The sequence below is a fragment of the Tamandua tetradactyla genome, chromosome 4 (genome assembly GCF_023851605.1).
Source record: "Tamandua tetradactyla isolate mTamTet1 chromosome 4, mTamTet1.pri, whole genome shotgun sequence".
Classification (NCBI taxonomy): Eukaryota; Metazoa; Chordata; class Mammalia; order Pilosa; family Myrmecophagidae; genus Tamandua; species Tamandua tetradactyla.
This window is the reverse complement of record NC_135330.1, coordinates 41,437,691-41,450,836: the sequence shown is the minus strand read 5'-3', so window position 1 is coordinate 41,450,836 and position 13,146 is coordinate 41,437,691. Positions and strand designations below refer to the sequence as shown.

Sequence of the window (13,146 nt, the reverse complement as noted above, 5' to 3'; positions counted from 1 at the left end):
GGAGTCCTCTCCCACGTCGCCAGGGAGACTTTCACCTCTGGATGTTATGTCTCATGTAGGGGGGAGGGCAATGATTTCACTTGCCGAATTGAGCTTAGAGAGACTGAGGCCACATCTGAGCAACAACAGAGGTCCTCTAGAAGTAACTCTTAGGCATGCCTATTACTTATAATAGGCATTATAAGTCTAAGCTTCTATGCTACCTACATAAACTTTACAAGAGCAAGCCTCATGATTGAGGGCACGGTCTATTGATTTGGGTATCCCTAAAGTTTGACACAGTATCAGGGGATTCCCCTGATGGTAAGGCTTAATAGTTCCATATTCTTTCTCTCCTCTCAGGGGACTTGCCAATACTTTTTGATTATCTAGTTAGTATACTCTAGAATGTTTCTAGGCATTACAATTAGAAAAATTTTTAAAAATACTTATTAATATATTGATTTATTTGTTACCATGAAAGCAATCAATATTTTTTATACTATAAAGAACTCAATTTTGAACTTACTGAATATTTAAATTTAGTTTCAGAGCATGAGCTGGGTTGGAAATTTCTAGATTTTATTTGGCTTCCTGATTTCTCCTTAATTCAGTTTCTTCTGCTTAATGCAGTAAAGTAAACAAACATACAACAACAACACTAAAATACTTCTATGGTTGTGTAACTGCTGGATTTGTATCATAGAGATATGGTGAGCATGGACTAACAAACGTTACTATAAGACACTTAACTGTTATTATCACGAAGTGCTAAAGAAAAAACAATTTATTTCAGTATTTCAAGAATGTTATAACAAATGTAATTAAAACCAGAGCAAGATATTTAAATTCAATCATGTCTGAGAGGAAATTTTTATAGTGATTTCATCACTCAGTGCATTGTAGTACCAAGCCAAATACTTTTTATGCCACAAGTTTTTTTGGCGGGGGGAACTTGAATTTAAGCAATAAAGAAAGATAAATGGAATACTTTAAGAAATACCTTAATTGACTAAGAGCTAAAATATTTCTAAAAGAAAGACTTAAAAAATCATAAAAATACTTGGCTCATAAAGTAAAAATATACTCTTCCACCAAAACAATGAATTTTGGAATTATTCAAACATTAGTGAGAAATGGACCAATTTGTAATGATATTTTGAAAAGTAACAACACAACAACTGTTCTCAGCAAAGATAACATTGCTACACAAATACTACTTGTTCATACTTTGTTTTTTTTAATTATATGAGTAAATATACAAACTTATATGAATGAGCATCTGCTAAAACCTATAATCTGGAAAGCAGAATACTTTGCTGCATGGATGGTCCAACTAAACATTCAATTCATTCTTCCTTGATTTTTTATGTGTTTTCATTATTGCCATTATCTTGGTTTTCTTGGGGTTGCTTTTTTTTTTGTTTCCTAACTGTTGCAGAATTTCAACATTAAAACTTTTACTTCAATTTTTTCTTTTCCCTAATGAAAAATTTCAAGGCTTTGACTTTATCTTTGATTTTAGCTTTGGCCACACACCATACATTTTGATATGTAGTGTCCTCATTTTTATTATTTTCCAAATAATCTGAAAATAAAAATATATCCTTTGACCAACTAATTAGTTAGCAGAGTATTTTTTATTTTGTCTGGGGCTAGGATTTTGAAATTAAAACTTTATTACTGGGAAAAAAAACAAAGGAAAACAAAAACAGAACAATCTTTATTCCAGGGGGCATGGGCAGTTCAGTGGTAGAATGCTCACCTTTCATGCGGGAAACCTGGGTTCAATTTCCAGACTATGCATCCCCCCCCAGCCCCACGCCAAAAAAACCCCAACTTTACACTGATTTCTAGGTTTACTCCACTGTGGTCATGAACTGTGACCCATACTTTTAAAATCATTCTTTGTTGTTTAATATATGGTCAGTTTTGGTAAATGGTCTACAAATACTTGAAAGGAAGAGTATTATTTATTTGTAAGGTAAAGGTTAATGCATATTTATTAATTACAATGATAATAATTGAAAGTAAATATAAATCAGGGAAAAATTTAGAAAACTCAAAAATCGCAATTTTTAAATTTTGGTTAAATTATTTATTTAATCAATTAAAACTACTTCCATTTGAGATTGTCACCTTTACTATTAAGTTGTAAGATATTCAGACACTTCAAAACTAAAAATAGCTTCCACAAATTTTTGAAAAAGAAAAAGCAGAAGCTTATTTTTAAAATAAGAATTACTTCTGAAAATAGTGTTTGGGAACAATTCAATTTGCCGATTGTTGTTCTCCATGACTGATACTAATAGTTATTCTATCTTTTGTCTTAAAACATGCATTTAAGAATTAAAATATTTCCATGCTTATTTAGATATTTGGCTAGATTTCTGAATACACAGGAAAAATAGGTCACCTTTCTGATATAAAAATCTACGTGTAAATCTTTTACAACTTTAAAATAATGAATCAAATACACCTCCTATTCCTATTGGGTTTAAACCATATAATGTAGGTTATATGATGATAAGTTTTGAGTCAAGACAACTCGCAGTTTGAGAAGAAAAGCAAGAGTCTCATAACACAAAAAGACAGATCCCAATAATTGCAATATGATGGCATTATTGGCAGCATATTACTAATTCCGACTATTTTAATAAAATTGCCCTTTCTCTCTCATACATTTTTATGATCACCCACAGAAAAACACAGCCTACAGAACACATATACAGGCAAATGTACCTTCAAACATCTCCTTCACCCCGCCCGCCACAGGTTTGGATTACACGTTTTGCACAGTTTTGATTTCCATCATATTCGCCCACAGTGGCCTTTTCTCTTTGCTAAATTGATGCAACAGACTGAAATCTTTGATGTTAAAGAACCCACCGTGGACCGTGAGCTTGGTGGTCGTGCTAGTCGATCCCGCCACATTAGCTGCCATGCAGGTGTACTGGCCAGCATCACCAGGCTGCGCAAATGCTATCTGCAGAGCTCCGGAAGTGAGGACATGCTGGCGGACTGATTCCAAGACTACATGCCCATCTTTATGCCACGTGACGTCAGGTGGTGGCAGGCCGTCCACCTCACAGGGCAGTGTGATGGGCTTATCCACAGCAATGATGTATTCCTTGGGATGGAGGCTAATGACTGGAGGAACTAAAAGATGCAAAATTTGGACCTCATCTTAAACCATGAAAATACCATTTACACACTATAACATTCCTGTAGCAAAATGAAACAAGAAACAAAATCCTGATAGAACCAAATCGTCAAAAAAGGGTGACTAGAGTTTGTTTTCAGGGAACATACAATTCATCAAGCCCTTTTAAGAAAATTAGTGTCTATATAACTAACAAATAAGTGTAAGAAATAACCAAATTTAATTGAGGAAAAAAACATATTCATGAGGGTTTGCATGTATAGGAAATTGAGGTTGTGTCAACAAAGGCATTTTCTTTAATATATATGAATTGTCTCGCTTCACATGCTTAAACTTCCAAAACAGACCTCCTCAAGCTTTGGAAAATGTTCATCTACTCAAACATACTTTTACTCATTCGTTTCCTACGGTGCTTAGCAGGTGTCTCTCATACACAGTGGTCATTTTAAATAAAGTATTACTTGACTGAATGAATAAATAAATGAATCATGGAAATAATTATATAGATAAAATTCTTTCTGCTTCAGAAAGCTGTGGAAGGACTTATGGCAAGAATCTCCCTTCCAAGAATTTACAATAGGTTGACTATCACTTAAGTATTGTCTAGGATATACTACTGATTCTTAAAGTATTCACCACAAAAAGACATACTATATAGTTATGAATAACCATGTGGGATCATTGATAGCAACCAGACTTCTTTGGTTTAATTTGTTCTTTGTCCTTATATACTGTACCTGGGTAAGAAGAGATTTTATTCAGAAATGTTCACACTTCAAGAACATACAATTATCTCTGAGTGCTTTTGCAATGTTGAAATGTTATTAGCTGTTTAAGGTGTTTCTTTGTCCGTAATTGCTCTTAATCAATAATTTTAATCGGTGAGGAAAAAAACCACAAGAAATCTCCAGTTGGAAACTGTTCATTTCCATGACCTGTATGTTGTCAAAACCAGTGAATATTTCTTGGTCCTTATTCTACCAGACCTCCTAACTGGATTTAACAAAGTAGCCCACTCCCTTTACTCCCTTTTTGAAACACTCTCTTCTTCTGTCCTACCTGATGTGATAGTTATTTGGCTTTCCTCTGACCTCTCTGCTCTCTCCTTTGTATGTTTTCCCAGCTTTCTCTCCTTTATCAGATCTCTAAATCACACAGCATCCTCAGCTTTGTTCTCAGTTCTCTCTTCTATCCACATTCTCTTTTCATAGGTGATTTTATTCAGTCGTATGCGTTTAAATACACTGCTTATATCCACATTTATATCTTAGACTATCCTTCTCCCATGAGCTCTGAATTCATAAATATTCAACTTTCACTTTGACATTCCCACTAGGATTTCTAAGTTTCCTACATTTAGCATGATTAAACAGAAATCATGACTTTCTTCTTTCAAGCTTAGTTCCTCCCCATGAATTTCCCCATGACACTATCATGTACTCAAGAGTTCAAGTCTAAAGCCCAAGAAACATAATTAATTCTTCTCTTTTTCTAATCCCTCCAATATAATTCATTATTGGCCCTGGCAATGTAATAAATACTTGAGGTATCTACAAAGATACTTCAAGCACATGACTTTTTTCTTTCATCCCTGTGATACTCACATCATCTCCCCCACTCTGAGCTAGACAATCACATCTTGCCATGATCATTTGAACAGTTCTTGAGCTCTAGCCTTGCCTTTTGACCAAGCTGTTACGTACATAGCACCAAAAGAGGTCTTTTTTTTTTTTTTTTTGAGCATTCTTGCCTGCTGAGCCACCGTGGCCCGCCCAAAAGAGGTCTTCCTAAAACCAAATCAAATTCCTTGAAAAGCTTCTCACTGCACAGAAAATGAAAACTAAATTCCTTACAAACGTTTGGGCCCTCCATGCACAGGCTCCACCTACTTTTTGGACCTCCCTCATGCTGTGCCAGCTTTTTTCTTTTCTCTGCTCTTTCCTGCCTCTAGACGAATGCACAATGGACATACTGGACACTCCCCCCCAACCGTCACATGGAGTATCGTAGCTTATCTTTCAGGTCTCAGCTTAAATGTCAACCACTCAGAAAAGCCTATCCTAACTATTGAGCTAAAGCAGTCCCCACTTCCTCCCATTTCTCCCTACCTCCACCTTTTTATTTTCCCTCTGGATAGCATATATCAAAATTCAAAATTATTTTATTTATTTGGTTGTTTTTTTCTTTTGCCATAAGAGAAGGATTATGTCTATTATATTCACTGCATCTCCAGTTCCTATCCCAATACGTATTTATTGAATAAATTTTGAAAAACCACAAAGAAACTTAACTTACAATATGCAGGAAAGTAAGCTTTACCATGTTGATTAATTTGCCATAGAAAAGCCGGACTATAGGGAAATTTAAGAACAGCACATTCAAATGAAGTAGAATGGCCCCTATTTCTGGATTCTCTTTCTAGGTCACACAAAAGCAGCACATGCACAATATCAAAATCATATAAAAAATATCAGCTGAATGTGAAAAAATATCCGTGCTTCGTCTTGGGCATATTTTTATCTCAGCTAGTTGGTTAAACTGCAGTGATGTGGACAGCACAGTTCAGTCTCTCGTCGTGTATCCAAAGTGATGTTATAGAACAAATGATTTTAAAAATCACCTTAAATATGCACTGTAATGAAATAAAATATCAAATGGTGATCCACAGAAGTCCAAAGTAAGGTAGACTTCCTCAAATTTCTTATAGAAACAATGGTATAAAATAACCCATTTAATTTTCTTTGTTATAAGGGTAATAGAAAAACAAAGAGGATCAGATAAACTGAGAATACTGAAAACTATCAGAGAAAGCAGCAGTCATTTTAGAGATATAAATATTTGATACCCATTGTTAAAAACCTATTTGAAGACAGGGATCAATTATTTAAGTACCTTGAACATTTAATTTGATCTTGCCCAAGGCTGTACCAGCTGAATTCTGAGCCACACACATGTAAGTACCAGCATCTTCTCTCACAGCTCTGGAGATTTGCAAGCTGCCTTTAGGAAGAACAGCGTGGTTTTTGCCTACATCATAGTTATGGAAACAGAAAGCAAAAATAATTTTAATTTTCATTAAAAAAGAATTATACCAACTTCTAAATTATAAACGTGGATGCTGTCATGAATTCCTTGACAGAGACAGTGGTAGTTACCTAAAGTGATGACATTGATGCCTTCTTTCTGCCAAGAAACGAAGGGACTGGGTATCCCTGTTGCTTCACACGGTAATAAAATGGCATTGTTTATTATGACATCTAGTTCACTCGGCTGAGGTCGAATGACTGGAGGCTCTATAAAAACCAACCAACAAAAATAAGTAACAGCGCCAATTAATAGCAGAAATGTTTACTAAAGTCATGCGATTAAACACACCCAAATCCGTAATTTCAACACATTAACGATTTGATTGTTCAAGAGAAAAGCAAATATTGGCCATATTGTGTTCTTTGAGACTTGCCACAACAACCAGTGCCCATTAGAAGAACAAGACTAGAAGCAGAAAAAGATGATAAAAATCCCAAATGGGAAATAATTTAGAGACTCTGTGTCACTGTGCTTTTTTTTGTTTTTTTTTTTTTTGTCTAATGAAGAATATTTTCCAAGATTTCACATTCCCAAGATATTAATGCGGATCACAGCTCCAACATGTGTATACTTTTCAAGAATAAACATGACTTTTTAAGAAAGAAAAGCAAATCAGCAGGCTTTAAATAAATAAATAACCTTCCGTACCCTGGACGCGAAAGCTCACATGTCGATGTGCTGAGCCAGCTGCGTTCCTGGCCACACAAGTGTACCTTCCAGCATGGCCTAATTGGGTGGCAGATATGTCAATGGCTCCTAAGAAGGACAAAAGTTATTATGTCTGGTGTCCTTGTCTTTCCGGTTTGATTGACTGTGTCTCTCTCATTTTTTTGTTTCCAGCACTTAGCACTGGGGTGCTTGACGTCTATACATCCTTGTATACCTGAAGTACCTAACACCACAATACTTAAAAAAAATTATTCCTGACAGTTTAATTCATGCATAATTTACACACCAAAAGTTCACTTAAGTGTACATTCAATGATTTTTAGGCTGTTTACAAAGTTGCACAACTACGATCACAGTCTAATTTTAGAGAATGTCTAGTGCTACAAAAAGAAACCTCAGGCCCATTTACAGTTATTCCTCACTCGCAGCCTCAGCCTTAATAGTAATTCACTTTCTGTCTTTATGGATTTGCCTTTTCTGGACATTTCATGTCAATGGAATCATTTACGAATGTGGTCTGATTTCTTTCACACTGAGGTTTTGAGGTTCATCCATTGTAGCATGTCAGTATTTTGTTCCTCTTTATTGCCAAATACAATTCCATTGTATGGATATATCATATTTTGTTCATCTATTCACCACCTCAAGGGACATCTGAACTGCCTCCACTTTTTGGCTATTGTGAATAATGCTGTTAAGAACATTCTATACATGTCTTCGTGTGGAAATAGTTTTCATTTCTCTTAAGTAGATTGCTAGAAATGGATTTGATGGGTCATATAGTAGCTAGGTTTAACATTTTTTGAATTTCCAACCTGTTTTCCTAGCATAGCATTTTGTGCTGGAGGATAGTTAATATATATTTTATGATTTGAATTGTGACCAGTCTAGACAGGTTTCTGATGTAGTCATCTTGGGAACAAGATTTTTATATTATTTCCCTTCTACTAAAGAAATATGCAAATTCTCTTAAAATAATATGCACACACTTGTAAATTCCCAGAGTACTGGCTGCTACTTTCATATTCTCCACATCCCCTCCTGTTTTTCCTCCCCCTTCCCCTCTTCGTCTTCCTTCCCCTCTCCCTCTTTGCCCTCCCCTCTTCCTCCTCCTCCTTCTTTCTAGTGCCTCAATGCAAGATGAGTTTCAGAAACACCAGTGTGAATCACCCATTCTTTCATTTAGGTGAATGTTTTTTCTGCTCAATACTAAAACTTTTAATTGCATAAATGATTGTTATCACCACCCTCTAAAATTATCCATTATAGCACATATCACACAGTCATATCTGATGATAAATTATAAAAATGTTGAAAGCTATAACTCTGTAACTCTGTCTTAATTAGCATGTATCCTCAGAAACTTAGTAGAGTATGCAGCTTGTTTTAGTACTTAAATAAGTGTTTGTTGACTGAATGGTGGAGATAGTATTTAATAAGGGAAGAAGTGTGTTTCACTCACAGGTAGGCAGTGAATTCGTTAAACCTTAGGTTTAGTAAACATGCACATAAAACACGAGTGCTCATGTTTATTTTATTCAACCAGTCTTAGATATTTATTGTTTTGTTTCCAGACTTCTTTTTTCCTTTCCTTTCCCTAGCTCTCCTTCTCATTCTCTGCCTTCTTCCCAGATACCTAAATCTGGGAATACACATGCATTTAATTCTGGTGAAACAAAAAACATGGTGAGGCCACTATGAATGACTAATCCAACTTCTAGATGTTTAATCACTGAGCTAGAGGACATACCTGAGGGTAGAATTCTGTAGCCATCTCCCCTGGGAAGCAGTCTCATACCATTTTTGATCCAGTGAATTGAGGGGAATGGAACTCCTGAAGCAGTGCAGGTAATTATGGCTGGGGTATGTTTGGTTACTAGGAAGTCCATAGGCTCATCAGCTATCGAAGGTGGAACTAAAACAACATAACAACACAAAGAAAGGAAAGTATACATGCTCTGTTTCCAATGCTTACAGATTTTCAAAGCCTCATTATACAATTTTCTTTCTCTTCTGAAACTGAATGTGAGGGAAGTAGAAAAGAAGCTCCTGTGAAGCACTGGAAAGAAGTGGTATCATTATAATAAATTTCTATCCACATGCTAAAACAGTTCTACCGTGTACAGTGAGATCCATCGTTCTCTTATCCTCTCCAGCATCATTTGTCACAGTGCACTCGTAAGCTGCAGTGTCATCCACAGAAGGGGAAATAATTACTAGTGAGCCCGAAGATAGGAGCCTAGAAGAGAGATTTTAAAGCAATGAGGTACTGGATTTCATAATTTTTCTAGTCCGTTCAACATGGTATAACTTCAGTTAGGCTGAAGAAAGAATTTTATCATCTCTTAATGCTTATATCATGACCAATTTTACTCACCTAGGAGAAATACAGGGCAATACTGATGACAGTCACTATTTATTAAGTGTTGAATAAATTCCTGGCAACATGTTAAATGTTCTGCATAAATTATCTCTAAGTTTTACAATAACTATGCAGGTTGGTATTATGATTATTTGTATTGTCAGTTGCGAAGATTCAAAGTTAGGACTGGTTAAGCAATTTATCTATCGCCACACAGCAAATCGGTGGCAGAATTAGTATTCAACTACAAGGCTCTCTGTCTAGCTCCTTTCATTATTTCTCATAGCTCTTTAGATGTGAAGGCTACCCTGGAGGCACATAGCACATACATCAAAAAGTATGTCTTTAACTTCTAATCAATTCAAAACTAAAGTGATTCAAATGTTTAGGAGGCTTAGTAAATATACAAACATGATTTAAAGTAAATCTAAATAAATATAGATATCATTTTATCTCAAACTATGCAATGAATAAATAGAAATCATTCTATTTAACGGAAACATATTTGCATAGTTTTTATACAATGGCATCATTCATTGTCCACATAGTGTATACCTTCAAGTCACTGAATCCCCAATGGCAAAAGAATAAAAGGATGAGAAAGAGAAAGCAATAGTATTTCAAGTAAAACACTCCTAGTTTCATGTTTCCTGATATTTCAGAACTGATTTTTGTCAAAGTATATGTACGAGAGCATTCGTTTTCAGTATATGGCAAATCATCTGACAAGATAATTATCTATTAATTTGTTTGAGATATAAGAAATGAACCTCAACTATAGAGTCAGAAACTCCTAGTTATTTAAAGTTAAGCATTAAAAAACATGCATTGCCATATTATGAGCTATGGTAGTAAAGCAGGAAGAATGGAAAATTTTGGAGAAAATACTATTTTTATTCCCCATACGTGCTTGCAATGACTAAATTTTATTTGAAGGGATTAAAATTGATTTTTATTCTACAACTAAAGGTTGCATTTATTTGTAAAGTATAATTTTTCTTTTATGCCAAATGATCATTTTCTATCCTTTGTCTTTGTAAAATTCCAAGAGGTGTTACAAAAATAAAGCAGGAGCTTCTGTGAAAATGGTTGACTTGAGTGGCTCGAGATTAGCCCTGCTCCACGGAAAGGTTAGAGAAGGATCAGGAGGGCGACTGAGGCGGCAATTCGGGAGTGTGGCTGACCTGGGAGAGCTGCACCACATGTGGCAGCCCTGGCTGCGGAGGCCAAGGAACTGAGAGGCAGAAAGCCAGAGCCTGGCATGGAGGCATGGATCCCATGGGAGTGCACAGACTGGAGCCAGGGACTAGGAAGTAAGCCAGGCCACGTTCCTTGGGTGCGCTACCCTCACCAGTGCAGCCCTGTGACAGGTGACTCACCCCACACCCCACTCACATGAGCCCCCTCATCCTCTCCCATTCCCTGTGCTCCAGGCGACCCCACCCCACCAGCCCCCAGTGCACGTACCTGCCCCACGCCCCACACCCCACCCCAAGTGCAGCCAAACCCACCTCTCCTGCACCCCTCCCGAGCACTACTTCCCCCTCCCTGTTCCCTGCAGGCTGTTGCCAGCACATAAAGGTTGCGGGCACTTACCTCCATACCTAGCCTACCCCAGCCCCCTGTCTATAGTGTTGCATAGCCTCACCTTGCCCTCCCTGAGCTCAGCACATCCCTTTATGGCACTCCCAGGCCCGTGCCTGCCCATGGGCCCCCAATCACATCATTCTATTCTGGGAACCCCACTTTAAGAAATCCTAGAACCATGCATGCGTGCAGCCCTCAGCCTCACTTTCCAGCTCTTAGAAAGTGCCAACCTGCGCAGCCAAATCACATCTGCCCCAATCCACGAAGACCAGTGCACACCAGGGTGACACCCCCAAGACTGGTGCACCCACACAGCTACACCCTCCCTGGCCGCTGGGTGCCTGTGCTCACAAGCATCAGCGTAACATCCCCAACCTGAGCCCATACCTGGTCTGAAACAAATCACCATCCTGAGTGCTCCACCCCATGCCCTGCTCCCTGCTGTACAATCATTCTGCAAACACAAGGCCTCAGACTATTGAAAGAAGTCAACTCCCAAAGTAAATCAATCAAGATATTAACATGCCATGAAGACAGCAGAAGATCACTAAGAGTATTACAATGCAGACAGATACAGCTCTGCCTAATGACCAAATTAAAACACCAGAGGAGACACAGACATTGGAACAACTAAGCAAAGACGTTCATACAATTCTACTTAATAAAATAAGTGGGATAGCAAATGACATAAAGGAGATCAAGAAGACAACAGAAGAGCACAAAGAGGAATTTGAAAGAATAAATAGAAAAATAGCAGAAATCATGGAGATTAAAGACTCTGTTTACCAAATAAAAAACATCGAAGACTTAAAACAGCAAATGGCAAAAAAGATAGAAAAAATAGAATGGGAACTTAGGGTAATGATAGACAAAACAAAGCGCACAAATATTAGAATCATTGGTGTCCCAGAAGGAGAAGAGAGAAGTAAAGGGCTAGGAAGCGTAGTTGAATCTATAATGTGGGAAAACTTTCCAACCCTCATAAAGGACTTAAATATACAAGTCAAAGAAGCCCCAAAGTATCTTTTAAAGGCTTAGTTAAATCCAATGAATACAAATAAGCCTTCCCCAACACACATACTAACCAGTCTGTCAAATGTTGAAGAGAAGAAAATCCTGAAAGCAGCAAGAGGAAAACAATCTACTAAATACAAGGGGGATCAAATATGACTGAGTTCAACACATTGGAGGCAAGAAGGCAGTGGTATGATATATTCAAGATCCTGAAAGAGAAAGACTTCCAGCCAAGAATTCTGTACCCAGCCAAATTGTCCTTTAAAATTGAGGGAGAGATTAAAGTTTTCACAGACAAAGAAGTCCTGAAAGAATCTGTCAACAAGAGGCTGGCCCTATAATAAATACTAAAAAGAGTTCCGCCGGCTGAAAAAAATGACAGTAGATGGAGTCTGGAGGGGGACACACAATTGAAGAGTACCACTAAGGGTAATTTAAAGAATACAAAAATAAAAAAGGGAAAGAATATAAATAAAATATTCTTAAGAAAGATAAATAAAAAAGATATAAAATAAAATAAAATAAAAAAGATAAGATTGTGGAATGAAGAAACATCTTTTCAGCAATAACTCTGAATGTTAACAGATTAAAATAACCAATTAAAAGATACAGATTGGAAGAATGGATTAATGAACATAATCCAGCTATATCATGCTTACAAGAGACTCATTTTAGACACAAGGATACAAATAGATTGAAAGTGAAAGGATGGAAAAAGATTTTCCACACAAGTTGTAACCAAAAGAAAGCAGGAGTAGCTATACTAATATCAGACAAAATAGACTTTAAATGTAGAGACATCATAAAAGACAAAGAAGGACACTACATACTAATTAAAGGATCAACTCACCAAGAAGATAGAACAATCATAAATGCTTATGCTCCCAATCAAGGAGCTCCAAAGTACATGAGGTAGACATTGGCAAAACTGAAGGGAGTGACAGATGTTCAACAATAATAGTAGGAGACTTCAATACACCACTCTCCTCTATAGATAGAACAACCAGACAGAAGATCAACAAGGAAACAGAGAAGTTAAATAACTTGATTAATGTATTAGACCTAACAGATATATATAGGTCATTGCACCACAAAGCATAAGGTTATACATTCTACTCTAGTGCGCATGGAACATTCTCCAGGATAGATCATATCCTGGGGCACAAAACAGGTCTTTATAAATTTAAATATATTGAAATTATTAAAAACACATTCTCTGATCACATGGGATGAAGCTGGATGTCAATAACCATCAAAGAATGAGAACATTCACAAATATATGGAG

General features: G+C 36.7%; 1 protein-coding gene across 4 annotated transcripts in view; it reads right to left on the bottom strand.

The window, feature by feature from the left end:
* HMCN1 (hemicentin 1) overlaps positions 1-13,146 on the bottom strand; it is a 531,301-nt gene that overhangs the window by 63,657 nt on the left and 454,498 nt on the right. For all 4 annotated transcript variants that reach the window (XM_077157239.1, XM_077157240.1, XM_077157242.1 and 1 more), the window contains 6 exons: positions 9,016-9,137; positions 8,649-8,813; positions 6,878-6,985; positions 6,298-6,435; positions 6,035-6,169; positions 2,869-3,138 (listed from right to left, as the gene is read on the bottom strand). In XM_077157239.1, coding sequence (XP_077013354.1) covers positions 2,869-3,138; positions 6,035-6,169; positions 6,298-6,435; positions 6,878-6,985; positions 8,649-8,813; positions 9,016-9,137 — 938 coding nt within the window. The remainder of the gene's footprint in view (positions 1-2,868; positions 3,139-6,034; positions 6,170-6,297; positions 6,436-6,877; positions 6,986-8,648; positions 8,814-9,015; positions 9,138-13,146) is intronic.